Source organism: Pelophylax lessonae (assembly GCF_965119305.1).
Source record: "Pelophylax lessonae genome assembly, chromosome: 13".
Lineage (NCBI taxonomy): Eukaryota > Metazoa > Chordata > Amphibia > Anura > Ranidae > Pelophylax > Pelophylax lessonae.
The window spans coordinates 3,769,469-3,797,211 of NC_138780.1; the positions used below are offsets into that span (position 1 = coordinate 3,769,469).

The 27,743-nt window shown below is 40.5% G+C and overlaps 2 protein-coding genes across 2 annotated transcripts; both read right to left on the minus strand.

Moving 5' to 3' along the window:
* Nucleotides 1-1,881: 1,881 nt before the first annotated feature.
* On the minus strand, nt 1,882-26,994 carry LOC309569895 (uncharacterized protein). The gene is made up of 5 exons (XM_082275886.1): nt 26,956-26,994; nt 22,135-22,295; nt 8,440-14,280; nt 3,611-6,618; nt 1,882-3,304 (listed from the first exon to the last, which is right to left on the minus strand). Exons 2-5 carry the CDS (start codon nt 22,270-22,272, stop codon nt 2,518-2,520), a joined length of 9,774 nt encoding a protein of 3,257 aa, XP_082132012.1. The 5' UTR covers nt 22,273-22,295; nt 26,956-26,994; the 3' UTR covers nt 1,882-2,517.
* Nucleotides 6,756-8,253, minus strand: LOC309569474 (uncharacterized protein; the record flags this gene model as incomplete). The annotated part of the gene is made up of 2 exons (XM_082275322.1): nt 6,756-6,768; nt 6,827-8,253. Coding segments are annotated over 2 exons (1,440 nt in total), but the record flags the coding sequence as incomplete, so codon positions are not given.
* Nucleotides 26,995-27,743: the final 749 nt, after the last annotated feature.

Sequence of the window (27,743 nt, forward strand, 5' to 3'; positions counted from 1 at the left end):
TTAATTTTTTGCGATATTAATAAAAAAAGAGAGACAATTTTGAAAAAATAACAATATTTTTCTACTTTGACAGTTAAAAAATATCAAATATATTCAATTTTTGGCATATATTTTGGCCAAAATGTATTTAGCTACATGTCTTTGACAAAAAAATTCTCAATGAGCGTATTTTTAACCGCTTTAAGACCGGAAAATTTTACCCCATTCTTGACCAGGCCATATTTTGCAATTCGCCAGTGCATTATTTTAACGGACAATTGCGCGGTTGTGCGACGCTGTACCCAAATTACATTTTATGTCCTTTTTTCCCCACAAATAGAGCTTTCTTTTGGTGGTATTTGATCACCTGTGCGATTTTTATTTTTTGCGCTATAAACAAAAAAAGAGCGACAATTTTGAAAAAATAACAATATTTTCTCATTTTTTTATATGAAATTCCCCCTAAAAAAATGTAAAAATCAAAATTTTTTAACATTTTAGGCCAATTTGTTTTCTGCTACCTATGTTTGGTAAAAAAAATTGCAATAAGCCTATTTTGATTTGTTTACGCAAAAGTTATCGCAGCTACTAACTACGGGAAAGATTTATGTAATTTTTATTGTTTTTTTTTTTTTAACGCGTAATGGCGGCGATCTGTGATTTTTTTTTTGCGGGACTGCGACATTGCGGCGGACAGATCAGACCCTTGACTGACATTTTTGACACTTTTGGGGGGGGATCAGTGACATTACTACAGTAATCAGTGCAAAAAATATGCACTGTTACTGTAATAATGACACTGGCAGGGAAGGGGTTAACTTTATTGGTGATCAAGGGGTTAAATGTATGCCTGGTGCTTACTGACGTGTGTGGGGGGGAGGGGACTGTGTGACACAGGGACAGATCGCAGGTTGAGCTATGCTGAATCCTGTGATCTGTCCCTGCCTGTCACATAGGAGATCCGCCCGCTTTGTTTACACAAGCGGGCAGATCTCCACACTCGATCCCCGACGATTGGGGAAGAGCGGCGGGGATCACCGGCTCTCCTCCCCTGGCCCGACTCCCGCTGTGTCTGGAAAAAAAAAACCCTTACAGTTGTTTAACCACTTGCCGACCGCTCACATTGAGTGTACTGCGGCAAAGTGGCTCGATTCCGTCGACTCGACTCCTTCCCTTGTGGGTGGATTTCCTCACTTTGTGTAAACAAAGCGGGCGGATTTCCTCACTCGATCCCCGATGATTGGGGAAGAGCGGCGGGGATCACCGCCTCTCCTCCCCTGGCCCGACTCCCGCTATGTCTGAATACAGCGGGAGCAAGCCTCCGGCGGCGCGCGCGCCGCCCACAAGGGGAAGAGTCAAGTCGAGTCGACAGAATCGAGCCACTTTGCCGCAGTACCCTCAATGTGAGCGGTCGGCAAGTGGTTAAACAACTGTAAGGTTTTTTTATTTGATGTCTGTGTCCCATTGGGAAGATTTCCCTTAATTTCCCATCCTGGAGACACAACTGGTAAGTGACTGGCCTAGATTTGAACCCACCTAGGGAGTTTGAGGGCTGCAAGGATTTCCATTCCTAGGTGTACTCCATTGGGGAAATTTCTTTCATTTCCCATCAACTCCCACAACAGGAAGTGAGAGGAAATCTCTGTAAAGAAATAGATCTACCATTGGAATAGGTGTCCCCATTTGAAGACTTCCCCCACATCTCCTGTTCCGGGAGGAACATTACATTTTGTCCTGGTAAAGCAGATACAAAGAGAGAGGGGGATCTCTTAACCCTCCCCCTAACCCTTTTACCCCTCCTATACTCCATCCAAAACTAGGAAAAAAGTTTTACCTACAGATATTTAATGGGGGAGTTCAGACGTTTTCGAATAGACATCAAAAGACACCAACAGACCAAAAAAAGTTGATCAAAGTTTTAATAAAATAGAACACCAACACCAAGTATTACATACATTATATATCACATATACAATATTTTATTATTGCACGTTAAATGAAGCCATTGACAAACACCAAATGGATAATAATTCAGGACGTACGTTCACATAAAGGTCACAGTTTGAAGAAAATCAATAAATGTCCAAACCAGCTCACCTTCTATAGGCTCTCATTGGATAGATCTGGGGTGCCCGAACCAATGTGCTCCTCCACAGTCCTGTATAATGTTGGGAATCACCACCCCTTCCCTCTCGAGTGCTCCAACTTGTTCAACGGCTGGAGATTTCTTCAGGAAATCCCAACACAGCACCGGGGTAAACATTTTTGATTTGGGAAAATTAGGATGACTGTTCGGGAGCTCAAGGTTCCTGACCGGAGACCTACAGTCACCATGGTCATAGCACTGTTGGTTTGCTGGTGGATAAGCCAAATTTCAAGAAGGTCTGGCTTAAAATGGCAATCATGTTTTAAATGAATGGATTACACTCACTGGAAGACAAGAATCCCCAAAAAAGACGGCAATTAGGAAGTAACTCAACAACCCTTCAAGAACGTGCGATCAACCGCCATCCAGGGCCACAAACTTTGGTCATTTGCTTATTGCCATGGCCATCTGAATGACTTCCCAGTGGACTTTTGCTTCTCGTCCTTCTGAGAACTGGTATTACTGGACCCTTTTACTCCAGGGGATGGAGGTGGTGATTTTTGAGGTTCATCAACAGACTCTTTTGGTTTTGTTGAAGGTTGTTTACTTCTTGGGAGTGTTGGGGATTGTCGAGCAAGTTCATATAAAGGATAATGACAGGGGCTTTGGTCTTGCTTTTGTGGCTCAGCTTCATGCTGACTCTGCCCAGTTGATGAACCCAGATTTACACTGGTGTGTTGTTCATGGGCTGGCAAAGATGTGGTTTTCTTTTGTTGGGTCATTTGCTGTGTGGTGTCCTGTCCTCCACCGGTGTGTTGTTCATAGGTTGACCAAGTTGTGGTCTTCATTTGTTGGGTCACTTGCTGTGTGGTGTCTTGCCCTCCTGTGGTGTATTGGACATAGCTTGAAGGTACAGTATCTCTATTGTCAATGTAGTGTTGGGCCTTTAGAAACGAATGTGCGTATGGATCAACTTTATCTCCCTGTTGGAGGCTGGTTCCCCATGTCTGGTGAGATGGTGCATCACCCTCTGAGGTATAGGAATAATGTGTTTCAGTAAGTCCAGTCTGTTGGGCCGTTTTGTCATCCCCTTGAGAGAATTGAGGAATCTGCTGTGAGGTGCTCTGCCCTCTTGTGGTATATTGGACAAAACTTGAGGGTACAGTGTCTCTCTGGTCAATAAGTTGCTGGGCTTTTAGGAATGAATGTGCGTATGGATCACCCACATTTTCTGGACTTTGGAAGTGACTTGTCTGGTGAGATGGTTCATCACCTTCTGTGGGATATGAATAATGTATTTCGATGCGTCCAGCCTGTTTGGTTGACTTGTCATCTTGTCTTGTTTGAGCAGACTCTTGTTTCTTTAATGGGTCTTCTTTCTGTGTTGGATCTTGTCCCTCATGCTGGCTTTTATACTCAGTGCTGCCTTGTTTTAATATTTGGTCATCCTTCTTAGATTGATCTTGCCTGTGGGCTGGGTCTTGTTTCTGGATTGGATCCAGTTTCTGGGTTGAGTCTTGTTTCTGGGTGGAGTCTTTCATCTGGTCTTGTTTCTGGGTCTGGCCTGGGTCCAGTTTTTGTGTGAAGCCTGGAACTTGGGATAGGCTTTGTTTCTGTGGTGGATCTTCTTTCTGGGTTAGGCCCAGCTTCTGAGCGGAATCTGATTTCTGGACTGGGTCTTTCTTTTGGGTGGGATCTTCCAGGGTTGAGTCTTTTTTCCCACTTGAGTCTTGTTTGTGGGTCGGGTCTTCTTTCTGAACGGAGTCTTGTTTCTGGGTCTGGTCTTGTTTCTTGGTGGTGTCCTGTTTTTGAGTGGAGTCTTGTTTTTGGGTCTGGTCTTGTTTCTGAGTGGAGTCTTGTTTCTGGGTCTGGTCTTGTTTCTTGGTTGTGTCCTGTTCCTGAGTGGAGTCTTGTTTCTGGGTCTGGTCTTGTTTCTTGGTGGTGTCCTGTTTCTGAATGGAGTCTTGTTTCTGGGTCTGGTCTTGTTTCAGAGTGGAGTCTTGTTTCTGGGTCTGGTCTTGTTTCTGAGTGGAGTCTTGTTTCTGAGTGGAGTCTTGTTTCTGGGTCTGGTCTTGTTTCTTGGGGGTGTCCTGTTTCTGAGTGGAGCCTTGTTTCTGGGTCTGGTCTTGTTTCTGAGTGGAGTCTTGTTTCTGGGTCTGGTCTTGTTTCTGAGTGGAGTCTTGTTTTTGGGTGGTCTGGTCTTGCTTTTGAGTGGTGTCTTGTTTATGAGTAGGGTCTTGTTTCTGAATGGAGTCTTTCTGGGTCTGGTCTTGTTTTTGGGTGGTGTCTTGTTTCTGGGTCTGGTCTTGTTTCTGGGCCTGATCTTGTTTCTGAGTGGAGTCTTGTTTCTGGGTCTGGTCTTGTTTTTGGGTAATGTCTAGTTTCTGGGTCTGGTCTTGCTTTGATGTGGTGTCCTGTTTTTGGGTAATGTCTAGTTTCTGGGTTGGGTATTGTTTCAGTGTAGAGCACTGCAAAATAGTTGGGTCTTGTTTCTGAATGGAGTCTTTTTTCTGTGTCTGGTCTTGCTTTTGGGTGGTGTCCTGCTTCTGGGTGGTGTCCTGCTTCTGGGTGGTGTCCTGCTTCTGGGTGGAGTCTTGTTTTTGAGTGGAGTCTTGTTTCTGGGTTGAGTCTTTTTTCTGGGTCTGGTCTTGTTTCTGGGTTGTATCCTGTTTATGAGTGGAGTCTTTCTGGGTCTGGTCTTGTTTCTGGGTGGAGCCTTGTTTCTGGGTCTGGTCTTGTTTTTGGGTGGTCTGGTCTTGCTTCGGAGTGGTGTCCTGTTTATGAGTGGAGTCTTGTTTCTGAGTTTGGTCTTGTTTCTCGGTTGAGTCTTTTTTCTGGGTCTGGTCTTGTCTCTGGATTGTATCCTGTTTATGAGTGGAGTCTTTCTGGGTCTGGTCTTGTTTCTGGGTGGAGTCTTGTTTCTGGGTCTGGTCTTGTTTTTGGGTGGTCTGGTCTTGCTTCGGAGTGGTGTCCTGTTTGTGAGTGGAGTCTTGTTTCTGAGTCTGGTCTTGTTTCTGGGTTGAGTCTTGTTTCTGAGTCTGGTCTTGTTTCTGAGTCTGGTCTTGTTTCTGGGTTAAGTCTTGTTTCTGGGTGGTCTGGTCTTGCTTTGGAGTGGTGTCCTGTTTGTGGGTGGAGTCTTGTTTCTGAGTCTGGTCTTGTTTCTGGGTTAAGTCTTGTTTCTGGGTCTGGTCTTGTTTTTGGGTGGTCTGGTCTTGCTTCGGAGTGGTGTCCTGTTTGTGGGTGGAGTCTTGTTTCTGAGTCTGGTCTTGTTTCTGCTTTGAGTCTTGTTTCGGAGTCTGGTCTTGTTTCTGTGTTGAGTCTTGTTTCTGAGTATGGTCTTGTTTCTGGGTTAAGTCTTGTTTCTGGGTCTGCTCTTGTTTCTGGGTGGTCTGGTCTTGCTTCGGAGTGGTGTCCTGTTTGTGAGTGGAGTCTTGTTTCTGAGTCTGGTCTTGTTTCTGGGTTGAGTCTTGTTTCTGAGTCTGGTCTTGTTTTTGGGTTGAGTCTTGTTTCTGAGTATGGTCTTGTTTCTGGGTTAAGTCTTGTTTCTGGGTCTGGTCTTGTTTTTGGTTGGTCTGGTCTTGCTTCAGAGTGGTGTCCTGTTTGTGAGTGGAGTCTTGTTTCTGAGTCTGGTCTTGTTTCTGGGTTAAGTCTTGTTTCTGAGTCTGGTCTTGTTTCTGGGTTAAGTCTTGTTTCTGGGTCTGGTCTTGTTTCGGGGTTGAGTCTCGTTTCTGAGTCTGGTCTTGTTTCTGGGTTAAGTCTTGTTTCTGGGTGGTCTGGTCTTGCTTCGGAGTGGTGTCCTGTTTGTGAGTGGAGTCTTGTTTCTGAGTCTGGTCTTGTTTCTGAGTCTGGTCTTGTTTCTGGGTTGAGTCTTGTTTCTGAGTATGGTCTTGTTTCTGGTTTAAGTCTTGTTTCTGGGTCTGGTCTTGTTTTTGGGTGGTCTGGTCTTGCTTCGGAGTGGTGTCCTGTTTGTGAGTGGAGTCTTGTTTCTGAGTCTGGTCTTGTTTCTGGGTTAAGTCTTGTTTCTGAGTCTGGTCTTGTTTCTGGGTTAAGTCTTGTTTCTGGGTCTGGTCTTGTTTCGGGGTTGAGTCTCGTTTCTGAGTCTGGTCTTGTTTCTGGGTTAAGTCTTGTTTCTGGGTGGTCTGGTCTTGCTTCGGAGTGGTGTCCTGTTTGTGAGTGGAGTCTTGTTTCTGAGTCTGGTCTTGTTTCTGGGTTGAGTCTTGTTTCGGAGTCTGGTCTTGTTTCTGTGTTGAGTCTTGTTTCTGAGTATGGTCTTGTTTTTGGGTTAAGTCTTGTTTCTGGGTCTGCTCTTGTTTCTGGGTGGTCTGGTCTTGCTTCGGAGTGGTGTCCTGTTTGTGAGTGGAGTCTTGTTTCTGAGTCTGGTCTTGTTTCTGGGTTGAGTCTTGTTTCTGAGTCTGGTCTTGTTTCTGGGTTAAGTCTTGTTTCTGGGTCTGGTCTTGTTTCGGGGTTGTATCCTGTTTATGAGTGGAGTCTTTCTGGGTCTGGTCTTGTTTTTGGGTGGTGTCTTGTTTCTGGGTCTGGTCTTGTTTCTGGGCCTGATCTTGTTTCTGAGTGGAGTCTTGTTTCTGGGTCTGGTCTTGTTTTTGGGTAATGTCTAGTTTCTGGGTCTGGTCTTGCTTTGATGCGGTGTCCTGTTTTTGTGTAATGTCTAGTTTCTGGGTTGGGTATTGTTTCAGTGTAGAGCACTGCAAAATAGTTGGGTCTTGTTTCTGAATGGAGTCTTTTTTCTGTGTCTGGTCTTGCTTTTGGGTGGTGTGCTGCTTCTGGGTGGTGTCCTGCTTCTGGGTGGTGTCCTGTTTCTGAGTGGAGTCTTGTTTTTGAGTGGAGTCTTGTTTCTGGGTTGAGTCTTTTTTCTGGGTCTGGTCTTGTTTCTGGGTTGTATCCTGTTTATGAGTGGAGTCTTTCTGGGTCTGGTCTTGTTTCTGGGTGGAGTCTTGTTTCTGGGTCTGGTCTTGTTTTTGGGTGGTCTGGTCTTGCTTCGGAGTGGTGTCCTGTTTATGAGTGGAGTCTTGTTTCTGAGTCTGGTCTTGTTTCTGGGTTGAGTCTTGTTTCTGAGTCTGGTCTTGTTTCTGGGTTAAGTCTTGTTTCTGGGTGGTCTGGTCTTGCATCGGAGTGGTGTCCTGTTTGTGGGTGGAGTCTTGTTTCTGAGTCTGGTCTTGGTTTTGGGTTGAGTCTTGTTTCGGAGTCTGGTCTTGTTTCTGGGTTAAGTCTTGTTTCTGGGTCTGATCTTGTTTCTGGGTTAAGTCTTGTTTCTGAGTGTGGTCTTGTTTCTGGGTTAAGTCTTGTTTCTGAGTCTGGTCTTGTTTCAGGGTTGAGTCTTGTTTCTGAGTCTGGTCTTGTTTCTGGGTTAAGTCTTGTTTCTGGGTGGTCTGGTCTTGCTTCGGAGTGGTGTCCTGTTTGTGAGTGGAGTCTGGTTTCTGAGTATGGTCTTGTTTCTGGGTTAAGTCTTGTTTCTGGGTCTGGTCTTGTTTTTGGGTGGTCTGGTCTTGCTTCGGAGTGGTGTCCTGTTTGTGAGTGGAGTCTTGTTTCTGAGTCTGGTCTTGTTTCTGGGTTGAGTCTTGTTTCTGAGTCTGGTCTTGTTTATGGGTGGCCTGGTCTTGCTTCTGGGTGGTGTCCTGTTTATAAGTGGAGTCTTGTTTCTGGGTGGAGTCTTGGTTCTGGTCCTGTTTCTGGGTGGTGTCCGGTTTCTGAGAGGAGTCTTGTTTCTGGGTCTGGTCTTGTTTCTGAGTGGAGTCTTTCTTGGTCTGGTCTTGTTTCTGGGTGGTGTCTTGTTTCTGTGTCTGATCTTGTTTCTGGGTGGAGTCTTGGTTCTGGGTAGTGTCCAGCTTTTGGGTGGTCACTTGTTTCTGTGTCTGTCCTAGTTCTGGCTTTTGTGTGAAGCCTGGAATCTGGATTGGGCTTTGCTTCTGTTGTGAATCTTCCTTCTGGGTTGGGTCTGGTTTCTGAGTAGAATCAGCTTTCTGGACTTGGTCTGCCTTCTGGGTGGAGTCTTGTTGCGGTGTAGAGTAATGTATTGGGATTAAGTTTAGCTTAAGAATGGAGAATGTGTTCTTATTGGAGTCTTGTTTCTGGGTCTGGTCTTGTTTCTGAGTGGAGTGTTGTTCCTGGGTGGAGTCCTGTTTCTGGTCTTCTTTCTGAGTTGAGTCTTGTTTCTGGGTGGTTTCCTGTTTCTTGGTGGAGTCTTGTTTCTGGGTCTGTTCTTGTTTTTGAATGTTGTCCTCTTTCTGGGTCTGGTCTTGTTTCTGGGTGAAGTCTTGTTTCTGGGTCTGGTCTTTTTTCTGTGTGGAGTCTTGTTTCTGGGTGGTGTCCCGTTTCTGGGTCTGGTCTTGTTTCTGGGTGGTGTCCTGTTTTTGGACGGAGCCCTGATTCTGGGTCTGGTCTTGTTTCTGGGTAGAGCCTTGTTTTAAAAGTGGATCTTTCATTAGAGTGAAGCCTGGTTTCTGGGTAAAGTCTTTTGCCAGGTTTGAGCCTTGTTTTTGGGTGGTGTCTAGCTTTTGAGTGGAGTCTTGTTTCTGGGTCTGATCTGGGTCTGATTTCTGTGTTAAGCCTGGAATCTGGCTTTGCTTCTGTGGTGAATATTCCTTCTGGGTTGCCCTCAACCTCTCATCAGAACCAGCTTTTTGTACTGGGTCTTCCTTCTGGGTAGAGTCTTCTTTTTTGGTCAGGTCTAGTTTCTGGGTTGAGTCTTGTTTCAGTGTAGAGTACTGCATTGGAGTTGAGTCTTTTTTCTCATTGGAATCTTGTTTCTGTGTCTGGTCCTGTTTCTGTGTCTGGTCCTGTTTCTGGGTCTGGTCTTGTCTCTGGGTCTGGTCTTGTCTCTGGGTCTGGTCTTGTTTCTGGGTGGAGTCTTGTTTCTGGGTAGAGTCTTGTTTCTGGGCCAGGTCTTCTATATGAATAGAGACGTGTTTCTGGGCCTGGTCTTGTTTGTAAGTGGATTCTTGTTTCTGGGTGGTGCCTTGTTTCTGGGTGGCATCTTGTTTCTGAGTGGAGTCTTGTTTCTGGGTCTGGTCCTGTTTCTGGGTCTGGTCCTGTTTCTGGGTCTGGTCTTGTCTCTGGGTCTGGTCTTGTTTCTGGGTCTGGTCTTGTTCCTGGGTGGAGTCTTGTTTCTGGGTAGAGTCTTGTTTCTGGGCCAGGTCTTCTATATGAATAGAGACGTTTTTCTGGGCCTGGTCTTTTTTGTGAGTGGATTCTTGTTTCTGGGTTGTGCCTTGTTTCTGGGTAGTGTCTTGTTTCTGGGTGGTGTCTTGCTTCTGGGTGGCATCTTGTTTCTGAGTGGAGTCTTGTTTCTGGGTCTGGTCCTGTTTCTGGGTCTGGTCTTGTCTCTGGGTCTGGTCTTGTTTCTGGGTCTGGTCTTGTTTCTGGGTGGAGTCTTGTTTCTGGGTAGAGTCTTGTTTCTGGGCCAGGTCTTCTATATGAATAGAGACGTTTTTCTGGGCCTGGTCTTTTTTGTGAGTGGATTCTTGTTTCTGGATGGTGCCTTGTTTCTGGGTAGTGTCTTGTTTCTGGGTGGTGTCTTGCTTCTGGGTGGCATCTTGTTTCTGAGTGGAGTCTTGTTTCTGGGTCTGGTCCTGTTTCTGGGTCTGGTCTTGTCTCTGGGTCTGGTCTTGTTTCTGGGTCTGGTCTTGTTTCTGGGTCTGGTCTTGTTTCTGGGTGGAGTCTTGTTTCTGGGTAGAGTCTTGTTTCTGGGCCAGGTCTTCTATATGAATAGAGACGTGTTTCTGGGCCTGGTCTTGTTTGTAAGTGGATTCTTGTTTCTGGGTGGTGCCTTGTTTCTGGGTGGCATCTTGTTTCTGAGTGGAGTCTTGTTTCTGGGTCTGGTCCTGTTTCTGGGTCTGGTCCTGTTTCTGGGTCTGGTCTTGTCTCTGGGTCTGGTCTTGTTTCTGGGTCTGGTCTTGTTCCTGGGTGGAGTCTTGTTTCTGGGTAGAGTCTTGTTTCTGGGCCAGGTCTTCTATATGAATAGAGACGTTTTTCTGGGCCTGGTCTTTTTTGTGAGTGGATTCTTGTTTCTGGGTGGTGCCTTGTTTCTGGGTAGTGTCTTGTTTCTGGGTGGTGTCTTGCTTCTGGGTGGCATCTTGTTTCTGAGTGGAGTCTTGTTTCTGGGTCTGGTCCTGTTTCTGGGTCTGGTCTTGTCTCTGGGTCTGGTCTTGTTTCTGGGTCTGGTCTTGTTTCTGGGTCTGGTCTTGTTTCTGGGTGGAGTCTTGTTTCTGGGTAGAGTCTTGTTTCTGGGCCAGGTCTTCTATATGAATAGAGACGTTTTTCTGGGCCTGGTCTTTTTTGTGAGTGGATTCTTGTTTCTGGGTGGTGCCTTGTTTCTGGGTAGTGTCTTGTTTCTGGGTGGTGTCTTGCTTCTGGGTGGCATCTTGTTTCTGAGTGGAGTCTTGTTTCGGGGTCTGATCTTGCTTCTGGGTCTGGTCTTCCTTCTGGGTCTGGTCTTGTTTCTGGGTGGAGTCTTGTTTCTGGGTGGGGTCTTTTTTCTGGGTCTCGTCTTGCTTCTGGTTTGTGTCTTGTTTTTGAATGGATTCTTGTTTCAGGGCTTTGTCTTGTTTTTGGGTGGTATCATGTGTTCGGGTCTGGTCTTGTTTTTGGGTGGACTCTTGTTTTTGGGTTTGTCCTGGGTCTAGCTTCTGTGTGAAGCCTGGAATCTGGGTTAGACTTTGCTTCTGTGTTGAATCTTTCTTCGGAGGTTCGTCTTTTTCCAGGGTGGAAAGAGCAAAAAGAGCAAGAGAATCCTTTTGCCACAAGTGCTGTTCTGAGCCTTGTTTTTCTATTGGGTCTTGTTTCTGAGTGGAGGCCTGGTTCTGGTCTTTCTTCTGGTGTGGGTCTTCTTTTTGAGTAGGATCCTTTTTCTTTGAAGAACATTGTTTCTCTGAATGGCCCTCTTTTTGTGTTTGGTCTTGTTTCAGAGTGGAGTCTTCCTTCTTCTTTGGTTGCTTATCTTTGCTAGTTGGGTCATCATTTAAAGCTGTTTCTTTTTTGAGGGATGGGTCTTGAATGAGGGTTGGGTCTTTTTTGAGGATTGGATCTTGTTTGAAGATTGGGTCTTGTTTGAAGATTGGGTCTTGTTTGTCTTTAGAATCTATCTTCTGCTCAGGCACAAGTGTCCTTGTTGGATCTTCTTTAGGAGGTTGGTCTTGTTTATGTGTTGAATCTCCTTTTTTCAAATAACTTTGACTGTCTTTATTGTCTTGTTTACTAGTCTGGTCTTGTTTTTGGGTTGGGTCTTTGTCTTTTGGATCTTGTTTTTGCCCATCTTTCTTTGTTGATTCTTCCTTGAATTTTTGGTCTTTTTTGAGGGTTGGGTCTTGCTTGAGGGTTGGTTCTTGTTTGAGGATTGGATCTTGTTTGAGGATTGGATCTTGTTTGAGGGTTTGGTCCTGTTTGAGTAGTGGGCCTTGTTTGTCCTTAGGATCTTGTTTTTGCCCAGGGCCAAATGTCTTTGATGGGTCTTCTTTGAAAGTTTGGTCTTGTTTCAATGTTGACTCTTTCTTGATCAAAGAGCTTTGATTGTCTTTAAAATCTTGTTTAGTAGTCCAATCTTGTTTTGGGGGTGGGTCTTCTTTGTCTTTTGAGTCTTGTTTTTTACCATATTTATTTACTGGGTCTTTGTCAAAGGTTGGGTCTTGTTTCGTTGTTGAATCCTTCTTCATCAAAGAACTTTGACTTTCGGTTTCATCTTTTTTGCTAGTCTGATCTTGCTTTTGAGCTGAGTCTTTATTGTCTTTCATGTCTTGGGTTTGACCATGTTTCTTTATTGGGTCTTCTTCTAAGGGTGGATCTTTTTTTGCCTTTGAATCTTGCTTCACTGTACAACTTTGACTTTCTTTAGTATCTTGTTTTTTGGTCTGATCTTGTTTTTGGGTTGACTCTTGTTTCTCTTTTGGTTCATCTTTCTGGACTATTTCTCTCTGGGTCTCTTTGGGATCTTGCGACTGGGTGTACCGCTTAAATACAGAGCATTGTTTCTCTTCTGGTTCAAGTGGACAACTGGGATTTTTCTTCTCAGCTGGGTCCTGCTTTGCAGTTTCGCCCGGTTTTAGTGTTGGTTCTACTTTCTTAGTTGGGTCTTTTTTCAGGGCGGGACATTGTTCGTATTCTGAGTCTTTTGTCAATTTTATCTCATGCTTCTCGATTGTGCAAGTTGGCTGAGGTTGGTCTTCCATCAGCGTACTTTTGTGTTTCTGGGTTGAGTCTGGTTTCTGTGTTTGTTCTTTTGCTGGTCTTGTACTTGTTGGTTTCTCTTGCTTGAGGATTGGTTCTTGTTTCAGGGTTGGATCTTTTTTGAGGGTTGGATCTTTTTTGAGGGTTGGATCTTGTTTGAGGATTGGGTCTTGTTTGAGGATTGGGTCTTGTTTATCTTTAGAATCTATCTTCTGCTCAGGCACAAGTGTCCTTGTTGGATCTTCTTTAGGAGGTTGGTCTTGTTTATGTGTTGAATCTCTCTTTTTCAAATAACTTTGATTGTCTTTATTGTCTTGTTTACTAGTCTGGTCTTGTTTTTGGGTTGGGTCTTCTTTGTTTTTTGGATCTTGTTTTTGCCCATCTTTCTTTGTTGATTCTTCCTTGAGGTTTAGGTCTTTTTTGATGGTTGAGTCTTGTTTGAGGATTGGATCTTGTTTGAGGGTTTGGTCCTGTTTGAGGAGTGGGGCTTGTTTGTCCTTAGGATCTTGTTTTTGCCCAAGGTCAAGTGTCTTTGATGGATCTTCTTTGAAAGTTTGGTCTTGTTTCAATGTTGATTCTTTCTTGATCAAAGAACTTTGATTGTCTTTAAAATCTTTTAAACTAGTCCAATCTTGTTTTAGGGGTGGGTTTGGGGGTGGGTCTTCTTTGTCTTTTGAGTCTTCTTTTTTACCATATTTATTTACTGGGTCTTTGTCGAAGGTTGGGTCTTGTTTCGGTGTTGAATCCTTCGTCATCAAAGAACTTTGACTTTCGGTTACATCTTTTTTGCTAGTCTGATCTTGTTTTTGAGTTGAGTCTTTATTGTCTTTCATGTCTTGGGTTTGACCATGTTTCTTTATTGGGTCTTTTTCTAAGGGTGGGTCTTTTTTTGCATTTGAATCTTGCTTCCCTGAATAACTTTGACTTTCTTTAGTATCTTGTTTTTTGGTCTGATCTTGTTTTTGGGTTGACTCTTGTTTCTCTTTTGGTTCATCTTTCTGGACTATTTCTCTCTGGGTCTCTTTGGGATCTTGCGACTGGGTGTACCGCTTAAATACAGAGCATTGTTTCTCTTCTGGTTCAAGTGGACAACTGGGATTTTTCTTCTCAGCTGGGTCCTGCTTTGCAGTTTTGCCCAGTTTCAGTGTAGGTTCTTCTTTCTTAGTTGGGTCTTCTTTCAGGGAGGGACATTGTTCGTATTCTGAGTCTTTTAACAATTGCTTCAGAGTTGATTGTATGTTGGATGTTGGGTCTTCTTTTGGTGTCACAAATATTATCTGAGCTTGGTCCTGCTTTGAAGTTGGATCTTTTTCCTTTGAAGACTCTTTCTTTAAAGCTGGGGCACCTTTCTGTGTTAAGTCTACGGTTTGGACTGGGTCTAGCTGTTGGCTTTGATCTTGTTTTGGTGTTGACTTTAATTGGTCACTTTTCTGAGTGGAGTCCTTCTCCTTGGTTGATTCTTGCTTCTTTATAACATCAGGTTTCTCCTTGGAATCTTGCTTTTGTCCTGGATCCTGTTTTAATGTCCAGTCTTTCTGTGCCAGGTCTTGTTTTGGCGGTACTGGCTTTATTTCCTTTGCTAGGTCTAGCTTTTGAGCTGGGTCTTGTTTAGAGGTAAGGTCTGTCTCCTGGGCAGGTTGCTTCTGGAGTGGATCTTCTTTAGTGGTGAGACCTTGTTTCTGATTTTTATCTTGTCCGAGATCTTTCTTAACGACAGAGTGATGTTTCTGGGGTGGCTTTTCCTGATCCTGCTTCGGTACAGAACCTTCTTTTGTGGTCACATCTTGTGTTTGAGTTTGAAGCTGCCCGTGATCTGACTCTGCTTGGCACTGCAGTGACTTAGAAGCTGGAGCAGTGGATTTCTGTGGTCCTTTCCTGGAGGCACAAATGTCACAGCCTTTCTTGGTCCTCAGGGCTTCGAAATAAGCGACTGCAACTTTGGACACCAGATTCAGGAACTCCTGAAAGTCCACCTCACCGTCTTTGTTCACATCCAGGGCTTGCAGGATTTCTTTGATGGTCTGCGGGTCATTGGAATCCTGAAAGAAGGAATACAAATAACAGATCAGGATTTGAACCCACAACCCTCTGCGCTGTCAGAAAACAGGAAGTGTGAAACTCTTTCATCCAACCCCGGAATACGACATGTTGCGGAACAAAACATTTATTGTGTTTCAATTCATTATTTAAATAATCTAGTTTAGTTTAATTTAGTTTTCAGAATTTGTTTAGAATTTTCTGAATTCGGTGGAATTAAATTCAACTCAACCGATTTCTGAAAGTTCGAATTAGCATTCAAATTTATTCTAATTCAAATTTTAATTCTATTTGATTCTATTGTTCTTTCTTTTCTATTCTTTTCTATTCTATTTTAATTAATTTTTTTCGAAATTCGAATTTCAGAATATATTCTTTTCTATTCTTTGCTATTGTTTTTTTCCTATACACACGGTTAGAGGCGGTTGCTTTAAAAAAAAGATGTAATATTTCTGCCCTCCGCTTTACATTTTTAGATATATTTTGCGACCCCGCGGTCTGCATGTCCAATAATCACACAAATATTTTCTGCCGTCATCAATAACGCTGCAGATATCTGGATTTGCAGATTTCATCCTTTGTTTAGTAAGGCTGAACAGTTACACCCTATAAATGTTACACCCTTCCAAGTCACGGAAACACCCTATGAAAAAAAAAAAATCCCAAAATATTTCTCAGATGTCATCCGGTTGTGCAGGTAAATTTAAATCACACTCCCTATATTTATATATAAATAGCGCCTTTATGTGGGTCAAAGTTCTCCTTTAAAATATATTTCTTTAACCACTTGATGTCATTCGGTTATTTTAAATCTTCCGTGCTTGATTAGCTGCATTCCAGGGCAGAGGAGACATCTAATAAATTCCTGAGGTCTCCAGAAAGACCTGTCACCTGCCCATGCTATCACAGAGGGGGCTTGTTAGCTACCGTGTGATAACAATATAATAAAAAAAAATGATATAAAAAAATTAGAAATGTGTAAAAGGAAAAAAAACGAATAAAAAGAAAGAATTAAAATAATTAATTGCAATAAATAAATATGTATTAATTAATATTAATACATTTATATGCATTAACTATCATTAATAAATACATATGTATTTAATTATTAATTATAATTCATTAAAAAATGATCATTTTAATTTTTTAATATTTAGAAATGTATAATATATACTGATACTAATTCCTAATGTCTCCATAAAGACCTGTCACCTGCCCATGCTATCACAGAGGGGGCTTGTTAGCTCCCGTGTGATAACAATATAATAAAAAAAAATAATCAAAACGTGTAAAAGGAAAAAAAGCAAATAAAATGAAAGAATTAAAATAAATAATTGTAATAAATAAATATGTATTAATATTAATAAATTCATATGTATTAACTAATATTAATAAATACATATGTATGTAATTATTAATTATAATTAATTAAAAATTATCCTTTTAATTTATAATATTTAGAAATGTATAATAAATACTGATACTAATTCCTGATGTCTCCATAAAGACCTGTCCCCTGCCCATGCTATCACAGAGGGGGCTTGTTTGCTCCCGTGTGATAACAATATAGTAAAAAAAAAAAAATAATAAATTCGAAACATCTAAAAGGAAAAAAAAACTAATAAAATGAAAGAATTAAAATAACTATTTGTAATAAATAAATATGTATTAATTAATATTAATAAATTCATATGTATTAACTAATATTAATAAATACATATGTATTTAATTATTAATTATAATTCATTAAAAATTACAATTTTTAATTTATAATATTTAGAAATGTATAATAAATACTGATACTAATTCCTGATGTCTCCATAAAGACCTGTCACCTGCCCATGCTATCACAGAGGGGGCTTGTTAGCTCCCAGGTAATACCAATAAAATAAAAATAAATGTAAAAAATTCAAAACGCGTAAAAGGAAAAAAAAAGTATTAAAATGAAAGAATTAAAGTAGTTAATTGTAATAAATAAATATGTATTAATTAATATTAATAAATTCATATGTATTTATTCATTCATTTTAATTAATTAAAAATGATTTTCATTTCTAATATTTAGAAAAGTATAATAAATACTAAATGTACAAAAATATATATTTGTTAATGTATAATGTTTATAAAACCATTACATTTCTTTAAAAAATTATTTTAATAAATATAATTAAAATAAAAAAAAGGTAAAACCCCCCCTGCACATACATGTGAATGTAAATCTGCCTGTAGCTCCTGCATATATATATATATATATACACACAGTAGCTGACAAAAGTAAGTACACCCCTCCCATTCTATCTTTTCATGTGACAACACTGAAGAAATTAGACTTTGCTACAATGTAAAGTAGTGAGTGTACAGCTTGTATAAGGCCCCGTTCACATACAAGCGACGCTACTTCGCACCGCGACCTCCGAGGTCGCGGTGCGAGCAGCGCGCCGCGACCTCGGAGCGGCCGCCACGGACTTCATAACATTGAAGTCTATGGCGGTCGCCTCCTGGTCGCCCCAAAGAAGCTCCGGACCCTTTTTCTAAGTCGGAGCGACTTGTGTCGCTCCTATTAGAACGGGTCCGCAGCTTCCCTATGGGCAGCGACCTACGGCGACCTGTGAGGCGACCAGGTCGCCTCACAGGTCGCCTTAGTGTGAACGGGGACTAAAAGTGTAAATTTGCTGTCCCCTCAAAATACCTCAACACACAGCCATTAATGTCTAAACCGCTGGCAACAAAAGTGAGTACACCCCTAAGTGACAATATCCAAATTGGGCCCAAAGTGTGAATATTTTGTGTGGCCGCCATTATTTGCCAGCACTGCCTTAACCCTCTTGGGCATGGAGTTCACCAGAGCTTCACAGGTTGTCACTGGAGTCCTCTTCCCCTCCTCCATGATGACATCACAGAGCTGGTGGATATTAGAGACCTTCCCCTCCTCCACCTTCTGTTTGAGGATCCCCACAGATGCTCAATAGGGTTTAGGTCTGGAGACATGCTTGGCCAGTCCATCACCTTTACCCTCAGCTTCTTTAGCAAGGCAGTGGTTGGAGGTGTTTGGGGTCGTTATGTTGGAATTCTGCCCTGCGGCCCAGTCTCTGAAGGGAGGGGATCATGCTCTGCTTCAGTATGTCACAGTACATGTTGGCATTCATGGTTCCCTCAATGAACTGTAGCTGCTGCCACCACTGTTTTTTCTGGCAAATGCGACCGACTAGATCTCTTTTACCCTTAAACAGGAAATCAGGGACCCGGAAGGGAGGTTTCTTTTGGTTAAAGGGTTAGTGGGAGAACAACTTTGCTCCTTTATCTCTTACTATACCACCAACATCAGTCAAGCTACCTTTCTCACTAAATTGCTCTGAGCCTTAACCCCACACCTGGAGGGGCAGGTTGTCAGTGTGGGGGGGGGGGGGGGACACTAATCTTGCCTTGGACTTGTCCTTCGATACAGCGCATCCGGAAAGGGTTCACAGCGCTTCACTTTTTTCACACTTTGTTATGTTACGGCCTTATTCCAAAATGGATTCAATTTATAATTTTCCCCAAAATTCTACAAACCATCCCCCATAATGACAACGTGAAAAAAGTTTGTTTGAAAAAAACAGAAACTCCCATGTACATAAGTATTCACACCCTTTGCTCAATACTTTGGTGAAGCTCTTTTGGCACCAATTCCAGCCTCCAGTATTTCTGAGTATGATGCTACAAGCTTGGCACTCCTATTTTTGGGCAGTTTCTCCCATTCTTCTTTGCAGGACCTCTCAGGCTCCATCAGGTTGGATGGGGGGAGGGTCGGTGCACAGCCATTTTCAGATCTCTCCAGAGATGTTCAATCGGGTTCAAGTCTGGGCTCTGGCTGGACCACTCAAGGACATTCACAGAGTTGTCCCATAGTCACTCCTTTGTTATCTTGGCTGTGGGCTTAGGGTCGTTGTCCTGTTGGAAGATGAACCTTCACCCCAGTCTGAGGTCCAGAGCGCTCTGGAGAAGGTTTTCATCAAGAATGTCTCTGTACATTGCTGGATTCATCTTTCCCTCCATCCTGACTAGTCTCCCAGTTCCTGCCACTGAAAAACATCCCCACAGCATGATGCTGCCACCACCATGCTTCACAGTAGGGATGGTATTTGTCAGGTGATGAGCGGTGCCTGGTTTCCTCCAGACATGACACTTGCCATTCAGGCCAAAGAGTTCAATCTTTATTTCATCAGAGCAGAGAATTTTGTTTCTCATGGTCTGAGAGTCCTTCAGGTGCCTTTTGGTAAACTCCAGGCGGGCTGTCATGTGACTTTTACTGAGGAGTGGCTTCCGTCTGGCCACACCCATACAGGCCTGATTGGTGGAGTGCTGCAGAGATGGTTGTTCTTCTGAAAGGTTCTCCTCTCTCCACAGAGAAACGCTGGAGCTCTGTCAGAGTGACCATCGGGTTCTTGGTCACCTCCCTGACTAAGGTCCTCCTCCCCCGATCGCTCACTCTAGGAAGAGTCCTGGTGGTTCCAAACTTCTTCCATTTACAGATGATGGAGGCCACTGTGCTCATTGGGACCTTCAATGCTGAAGAAATATTTCTGTACCCTTCCCCCGATCTGTGCCTCCATACAATCCTGTCTCCGAGGTCTCCAGACAATTCCTTGGACTTCATGGCTTGGTTTGTGCTCTGACATGCACTGTTACCTGAGGGACCTTTATATAGACAGGTGTGTGCCTTTCCAAATCATGTCCAATCAACTGAGATTACCACAGGTGGACTCCAGTCAAGTTGACGATCAGTGGAAACAGGATGCACCTGAACTCAATTTTGAGTGTCATGGCAAAGGGTGTGAATACTTTTGTATGTTACGGATGCTGTACACTGTAAATCCGACCCCATACGGTCGTGTCTCAAACGGACCCCTAAGGCAGGTGTGGGGGTGGCTAAAATGTTCCATTCTCCTATCCTAGTTGATGCACGAGTCACATCCTGTAAGGAGAGATTCACGTATTCTCGTATTGACCATATTTTTGGCTCCTCCTCCCTGGTACCCAGTATGTATAAGGCTGTAGCGTGGTCAGACCACTCTATGGTTACCGTAACATTGTCAGCGCTATCGCCCCCAACAGTGGAGACTCAACGAGTCCCTATTGTCCGGTCCCAGCTGGTGTGAGGACATTCCGATCAGTCTGAAACAATATTTTAGCGAAAACTTAACAAAGGATGTTTCCTCCAGTTGGGTTGTCACCTCATCACTTTAAACCAACTGGGCGGGCGGTCCTCTTCCACATAAAAGTGGTCCCAGCAGCCGATTCGCTGCGGGATCACTTTTATGGGCGGCTGGAGAGGTTCTCCCCCCACCCGACGCTTCCCGGTCTGGTCCTTTCTCCTCCTAGGCAGGAAGTCGAGTGAAGGCAAGCTGGCCCCCACTCCACTCTATGGCCTTGGAGGACCGGAGCGACGTCATACGTCACTTCCTCCCAACGGCCTTAATGGGCCAAATTACATTTTTTTTTTTTAGTGTAGATGTGAGGTGTGAGGTCTTTTTGACCCCAGATCTCACATTAAAGAGGACCTGTCCTGCTTATTTCTATTACAGGGGATGTTTACATTCCTCATAATAGGAATAAAAGTGATTAAAAATGTTTTTTAAGGGTACAGTGTAAAAATAAAAGGTAAAATAAATAAGAAAAAAAAATTGCACCCACATATGTAAACAGTGTTCAGACACGAAGCCTGAGATTGTGTTTTTTTTTTTTTTTTATCGCAGGCTTTCCATAATTTGCTGTAAAGAGGACCTGTCATGCCCTATTCCTATTACAAGGGATGTTTACATTCCTTGTAATAGGAATAAAAATGATTTAAAAAAAAACTTTAAAAGAAAAGTGTAAAAAATTAAAAAATTTAAATGAAATAAACAATAAAAAAAGAAATTAATTAAAGCGCGCCCGTCCCCTCGTGCTTTTTTTTTTTTTTTTTTTCAGTCTCAGGCTTTCAAAATCTCGCTGTAAAGAGGACCTGTCATGCCCTATTTCTATCACAAGGGATGTTTACATTCCTTGTAATAGGAATAAAAGCGATAAAAAAAAATAATTTCAAGGAAAAGTGTAAAAAATTAAAAATTTAAAATGAAATAAACAATAAAAAAAAGAATTAAAGCGTCCCGTCACCTCGTGCTTTTCTTTTTTTTCGGGCTTTCAAATTTTCGCTGTAAAGAGTATCAGTCATGCCCTATAACTACTACAAGGGATGTTTACATTCCCTGTAATAGGAATAAGTGATAAAAAAAATAATAATTTAAAGGAAAAGTTTAGAAAAAAATAAATAAAATGAAATAAAAAATAAAAAATAAAGCGCCCCACTTCCCCTTGTGGTTTTATTTTTAATTTTTTTTTAATCTCAAGCTTTCAAAATCTTGCTGTAAAGAGGACCTGTCATGCCCTATTCCTATTACAAGGGATGTTTACATATCTTGTAATAGGAAAAAAGTGATAAAAAAAATGTAATATAAAGGAAAAGTGTAAAAATTAAAAAATTAAAATGAAATAAACCATAAAAAAAATTAAAGCGCCCACCCAAATTAAAAAGAAAACTTTAAAGGAAAAGTGTAAAAATTAAAAAATTAAAATGAAATAAACAATAAAAAAATAAATTAATTAAAGCGCGCCCGTCCCCTCATGCTTTTTTTTTTTTTTTTCATCCTCAGGCTTTTAAAATCTCGTTGTAAAGAGGACCTGTCATACCCTATTTCTATTACAAGGAATGTTTTCATTCCTTGTAATAGGAATAAAAGTGATTAAAAAAAAATAATTTAAAGGAGAAGTGTAAAAATGAAAAAACTAAAATGAAATAAACAAAAAAAAATTATTAAAGCACCTCACGTCCCCTCGTGTTTTTTTTTTTTTTTTTTTTTTAAATCTCAGGCTTTCAAAATCTTGCTGTAAAGAGGACCTGTCATGCCCTATTCCTATTACAGGGGATGTTTACATTCCGTTACGTCAGTAGCAGGGAAAACGATCCGATCCATCCTTGTCCCAGGTAGGAAGTCAAGTGAGGACAAGATGGCCTCCACTCTATGACCTTGGAGGACCAGAGTGACGTCATACATCGCTTCCTCCCAAGGGCCCATGTGCTCATATGTATGTACATAAGGATGTGATAATAAATTAAAAATTATAATTTTCTTTTATAATGTTGACAATTTTATAATACATATTAGCATTTATATCATTTATAATATTCCTTAATTTATATTTATAAATCAAATACATTTAATAAAAAAATAATTAAACAATTAAAATAAATCTTGTAATAAAATAAATAAAAATAATTAAACATTTTTTAAAAGCATGCCCGCACCCTTGCGCATATACCTGAATGCAAATGTGCGCTTAAGTCCCGCAGGTGTATGTAAATGGCGTTTTGAGGTATTGCTACAATCACTGGAGAAAGAGCAATATCTCTAAAGCCAATGTTTTTAAATTGTCACCAATAAAAATATTAGGCACCGTTTTATGGGCACATGCAATTGACATGTTTGGTATCTATTTACTTGACACAACCCCATCTTTTACCACAAAAAAGAGGGTAATATTTTGTGTTTATCACCAAAATTAATTTTATTATTTTTCTTTTCCTAATTTTTAATTCTTTTTTTTTTAAATTTTTAATTACTGACTAAAAAATTGTGCAAATAGCGTGCAAAATAAAAATGTCAACTGCCGCCACTTTTTTTCTACAAAGCCTCTGCTTTAAGAAAATATATAATATTTGTGTGTGTTCTACGTCATTTTCAAAAAATTGCTGATTTTAAAATTAAAATTAAAAAATTGCCCCCGTTGGTATAAAATGACGCCGCCCACCATTGTGCTGTCATGTGGCGACTTCATACCTGAATGACATCGGCGAACTGCGTCTGGATGAGTCTGTCGAATTCCTCCATGTTCAGCTTGTCGCAGGGGGCGGTCTGGCTGCTGTAGCTGTGGAAGGTCTCGATGATCCGCCGGATGGCGTTTAGAATGTTTGCCATGGTTGCGGCAGGGAAGGTCTAGGCTGGAAATGAAAAAAAAAAAGATTCAATAAATTATAATTGAATTATTTTTTATACAATTAATAGAAAATAATAATAATATGAAAATAATAACAATTTATAATAATACATTTTTGTACACCAGGAGGGTATCCGGTATTTAACTTTTCTTAAAATAATAATAATAATACTATGATAATAATAATAATAATAATAATAATAATAATAATATATAATAATTGTATTAATAATAATAATTATTATTATTGTTATTAATAATAATAATAATAATAATAATATATTAATACATTTTTGTACACCAGGAGGGTATCCGGTATTTAACTCTTCTAATAATAATAATAATAATAATAATAATAAGACAATAGTTATTATTATTATTATTATTATTAATATATAATAATATAAAATGATTATTATTATTATTATTATTAATAATAATAATAATAGTAGTAGTAGTAGTACTACTAGTAGTAGTAGTAGTAGTAATAATAATAATAATATATAATATATATAATACATTTTTGTACACCAGGAGGGTGTCCGGTATTTAACTTTTTTATAATAATAATAATAAGAAGAAGAAGAAGAAGAAGAAGAAGAAGACAATAATAATAATATTATTAAAAATAATAATAATTATTATTATTTTATAACATAAAATATTATTATTAATAATAATAATATAAATAACAATTATAATACATAATACATTTTTGTACACCAGGAGGATATCCAGTATTTAACTTGCGTATAATAATAATATTATTATTATTATTAATAATATTATAATAATAATAATATTGAATAATGATTATTATTATATAATATACAATTATTATTATTATTATTAATAATATAATAATAAAATACATTTTTGTACACCAGGAGGGTATCCGGTATTTAAATTTTTTTTATAGTAATAATAATAATGTAACAATAATATGACAATAATAATAATAATAATATAATAATAATATTAATAATAATAAGACAATAGTAAAAATATGAATAATAAAAATAATAATTATTATTATTTTATAATATAAAATTATTATTAATAATAATATAAATAACAACAATAATACATAATACATTTTTGTACACCAGGAGGATATCCAGTATTTAACTTGCTTATAATAATATAATAATAATGATATTGAATAGTTATTATTATTATATACTATACAATTATTATTATTATTATTATTATTATTAATAATAATAATAATAATAATTATATAATACATTTTTGTACACCAGGGGGGTATTTGGTATTTAACTTTTTTTCTTTTTTGGAATTCTAAGTACACTTTTGTACATGTCTTTGTTAACCTGTTTCATGTCTGTAAAACCACATATTGTACTTTATTGCGCTTACAGTGAGCATTTTGTTGTATGTTTATAATGTCATGCATCTTCGTCAATAAAAAGCGTTAAAAAAAAAATATATATATATATATATGTATATAAAATATTTTATATCATTTAAATAATATAATATAACATATTATAAAATATAATATACTCGAATATATATTTTAAAACAAAATAAAACAAAATATTATAAAATATAATCTATAATAATAATAATAATAATAATATTATAAATAATAATAATTAAAAAATAATATAATATAATGTAATTATAATGTAATATAATATTAATTCAATTAATACAATTGTATTATATTAATTTATTCTTGTAATTATATATGTTGGCATAACAAAAATCGAGGAATTACAGAGATACAATTCAGAGGTTTTCACATTTGCGGATTGGCTGATGATTGGACAAACATACGCATGAATATTCACAAAAAAAAAAATTCACAATTTTCACTTTTAGCGACTAGCCATTAAAAAAATAAATAAAAAAAAAAATCATCAAAAAGTTGAATTCCCATTTTTAATTTTTTTCTTAATATGTCCGGAACATTAAATTAGCCAAATTTACCAATTTTAGTCAATTTTTGGATCCCAATTTTGAAGCAGCTCCCTTGTGGGCGGGTGCCTGGTAGGGGTTAATGTTTTTCTGCCCTCTGTCCAGCCAGGTGTGAATGGTCACAATGTAGGTGTGTGGGGGATCGGAGGAATTGATTGGCTGGATTTTTCTGCAGGGTTTTTCAGAGACTGCCCTGAGAGAACTGCTGGGAACAAATACTGAGATTTTACTCTTCCGGCTGGTTCCCTCTATCTGGGGGGTGCCCAGTTTGGGTGCCCTGAGGGGCTGGGAACCCAAGGACTCTATGGGCTCTCACCTGCCAGCTGAGGACTTACTGCCAATCACGGACTCTGGGGACACTTGCTGCCTCTTGTGGATTATTTGGACTTGTAAAGGACCAGGCTGGTATTCAGGTAGGTCACTAGAACCCTGTACAGGAATGTGGGGGTGGAGCCTCTTTGCAGGAACTCTCCCTGTATATTTGTCTTTCTTCAGTAAAGTGACCGTTAATTGGTAATTGCCTGGTCTGACGTCCCTTAAAGGGGGTGTACCTAAAGTACAGGGCATGCAACACATCAAGGGGGCGGAGCCAGAGGGAGCTGCATTACCCGGGTCGGACACACGGGGCGCTATCCAGGTGTTGTGACATTGCATAAAGCAGCCAAACAGCCAGGAGACGGGTGACGGTCACTTTGGTAGTGGAGGGGGTTAAGCGCTCGGTGCCACCACTAATGGGCGCTTCCCCCCTGGGACCTGACTGCAGCACAGTATGAAGTCACAGAGAAGAGGGGTGCAGAGGGGCCCTGGGAGAGAGAGAGCGTTTCCTGTATCTCATAGCAACCATGGGAGGTGTCATGGGGAGGGAGCTGCTGAATTGGTGGAGCCCAATGCAGGCTGGGCGGTACCCGCCTCAAAATGCCGCACACCTGGGAGCGGTGTCAGCACAGAGAGGCATTAGCGGGTGCAGTTCCACTTGTCCCCACATTGGGGCGACTAAACCCCACCCACACCCTAAGCCCCGCCCACACCCTATTGTCAAACACTGATCAATGTATCTCTGGATTGTCCGCACCAGTGCTGGAAATTATTGATTTACTTCAGTGGGAGGTAAAATTACAGCCGAAAGGGTGACTCCCCTTTTTGTAGAAAAATAAAAAATTTAAATTAATAAAACAAAAAAAAAATGAAAAAAAAAATACCAAAAAAAAAAATAATAATAATAATAATAATAATGAAAATAATAATAATAAAATAATAATAATAATAATATACTAAATTAAAAAAATAAATAAATATAAAATAAAAAATGTGTTTAAAACAAATTTATATATATATATATATATATATATATATATATATATTCACACACAATTGTTACGCAAGTCCTAATAAGTGAATGTTATAAAAAAAAACTGACCTTCCAGTCTAGGGCAGAAATAAAACACATTTGTTTTAGCTTTTGCTCTTAAAGGTAGAGGAGTGATTTGGGGTCCTATAGACCCCAGTTCTCGCTATAAAGAGGACCTGTCATCCCTAATTTGTATTACAAGGGAGGTTTACATTTCTTGTAATAGGAATAAAAGTGATAAAAAAAAATGGAAGGGACAATGTTAAAATAAAATAAATAAGAAAAAAATATTTTAAGTTGCCCCCATCCCTACTTTGATTTTAAAGGTGGAGGAGTGATTTTGGGTCCTATAGACCCCAGATCTCTCCATACAGAGGACCTGTCATCCCTTATTTATATTACAAGGGAGGTTTAATAGGAAAAAAAAAGTGATAAAAAAAAACTTTAAAAAATTAATAAACCAAAAAAACAAGCGGAAAAAAATACCAAATAAAACATAAGATTAATAATAACAGAAAAAAAAAAATATATATATATATATATATGTATATATCAAATTAAAATAAATAAGTATAAAATTAAACAATTATTAATTAGAAAAAAAATATATATATATATACATACATACACACACACACATTTTTTAACTTTTGCTATTAAAGGTAGAGGAGTGATTTGGAGTCTTATAGACCCCGGATCTCTCCATACAGAGGACCGGTCATCCCTTATTTCTATTACAAGGGATGTTTAATAGAAAAAAAAAGTGATAAAAAAAAATTAAAGGGAGGAATCACAAGTCCCAGCACTGCTCACCTACTCCTCCCCCGCCCATTCCCCTCAGAGGGATCCCAAGTCCCAGCACTGCTCACCTACTCCTCCCCCGCCCATTCCCCTCAGAGGGATCCCAAGTCCCAGAACTGCTCACCTACTCCTCCCCCACAAATACCCCTCAAAGGAATAATAATAATAGTGTGTGACAGTGGGGGAGGGGACATTAGAGTGTAAGCTCCTCTGGTACAGAGACTGATGTGACTGTGGGGGAGGGAACATTAGAGTGTAAGCTCCTCTGGTACAGAGACTGATGTGACTGTGCGGGAGGGGACATTAGAGTGTAAGCTCCTCTGGTACAGAGACTGTTCTGACTGTGGAGGAGGGGATATTAGAGTGTAAGCTCCTCTGGTACAGAGACTGACGTGACTGTGGGGGGGGGGGACATTAGAGTGTAAGCTCCTCTGGTATTGGCTCAGTGATCTCCGTACAGCACTGCGGTATATGTCAGAGATATATAAATGTATAATAATAGTGAAGTGATGGGATTAGAGTGTCAGCTCCTGTGGCACACTCAGGAAATGGGTCGGATGTAGTTTGTTACCTGAGTGAAGCGTCTCCTCCGGTCTCAGGCAGCTCGGTGTCTGGGTACGTTTGGATCGGATTCATTTGGGTGTCTTTATATAATAAATAGAGTGTCACCCGGTGACACCCAGCTCCGCCCCGCCGTGTTCCGTCTCCCGAGCTGCCCATTACCTCCCAATCTCACCATCACACCCTGCCTAAATAATGAGGGATCTGTGCAATGCTCTGATGCTGCAACACTCTGCAGGCACCCCCTCCCCCCCCCTCTCTGCCATCGATGGGAAGTTGTTCTCCTTCGGTGTGACTCCCAGCACTCCCCGTGAATCACTCGGCATTGACTGCGATTTCCAACATTTATCATAACTGTTGCAATAAACCAGTTTATGTCCCCCCCCCCAAAAAATGTTTCTGGAAACAAAACGTTTTTTTTGGGGGGGGCGGTTTGGATGAGTGGTGGAGGGAGGGTTTGGATAAGGGGTGGGGGGATTTAAATGAAGGGTGGGGGGGATGGGTTGAAGGGTGGGGGGGTTTGGATGAGGGGTGGGGGGGTTTGGGTGAAGGGGGGGTTTGGATGAGGGGTGGAGGGGTTTGGATGAGGGTAGGGGGGGTTTGGGTGAAGGGGGGGTTTGGATGAGGGGTTGGGGGGGTTTGGATGAAGGGGTGGGGGGGTTTGGATGAGGGGGTTTGGATGAAGGGTGGAGGAGGGGTTTGGATGAGGGGGGTGGGGGGGGGGGTTTGGATGAGGGGTGGGGGGTTTGGATAAAGGGTGGGGGATTTGGATGAGGGGTGGGGGGGGTTTGAATGAGT

What these genes read in the sequence shown, in the direction of transcription:
- LOC309569895 (XM_082275886.1), bottom strand. Translation starts at nt 22,272, where the DNA reads ATGGCAAACATTCTAAACGCCATCCGGCGGATCATCGAGACCTTCCAC. An exon ending in AGTTCGCCGATGTCATTCAG is followed by an intron (nt 14,281 to 22,134) that starts GTATGAAGTCGC and finishes TCCTTCTTTCAG; the next exon opens with GATTCCAATGACCCGCAGAC. An exon ending in AGACCCAGAATCAGGGCTCC is followed by an intron (nt 6,619 to 8,439) that starts GTCCAAAAACAG and finishes AAACAAGATCAG; the next exon opens with GCCCAGAAACAAGACCAGAC.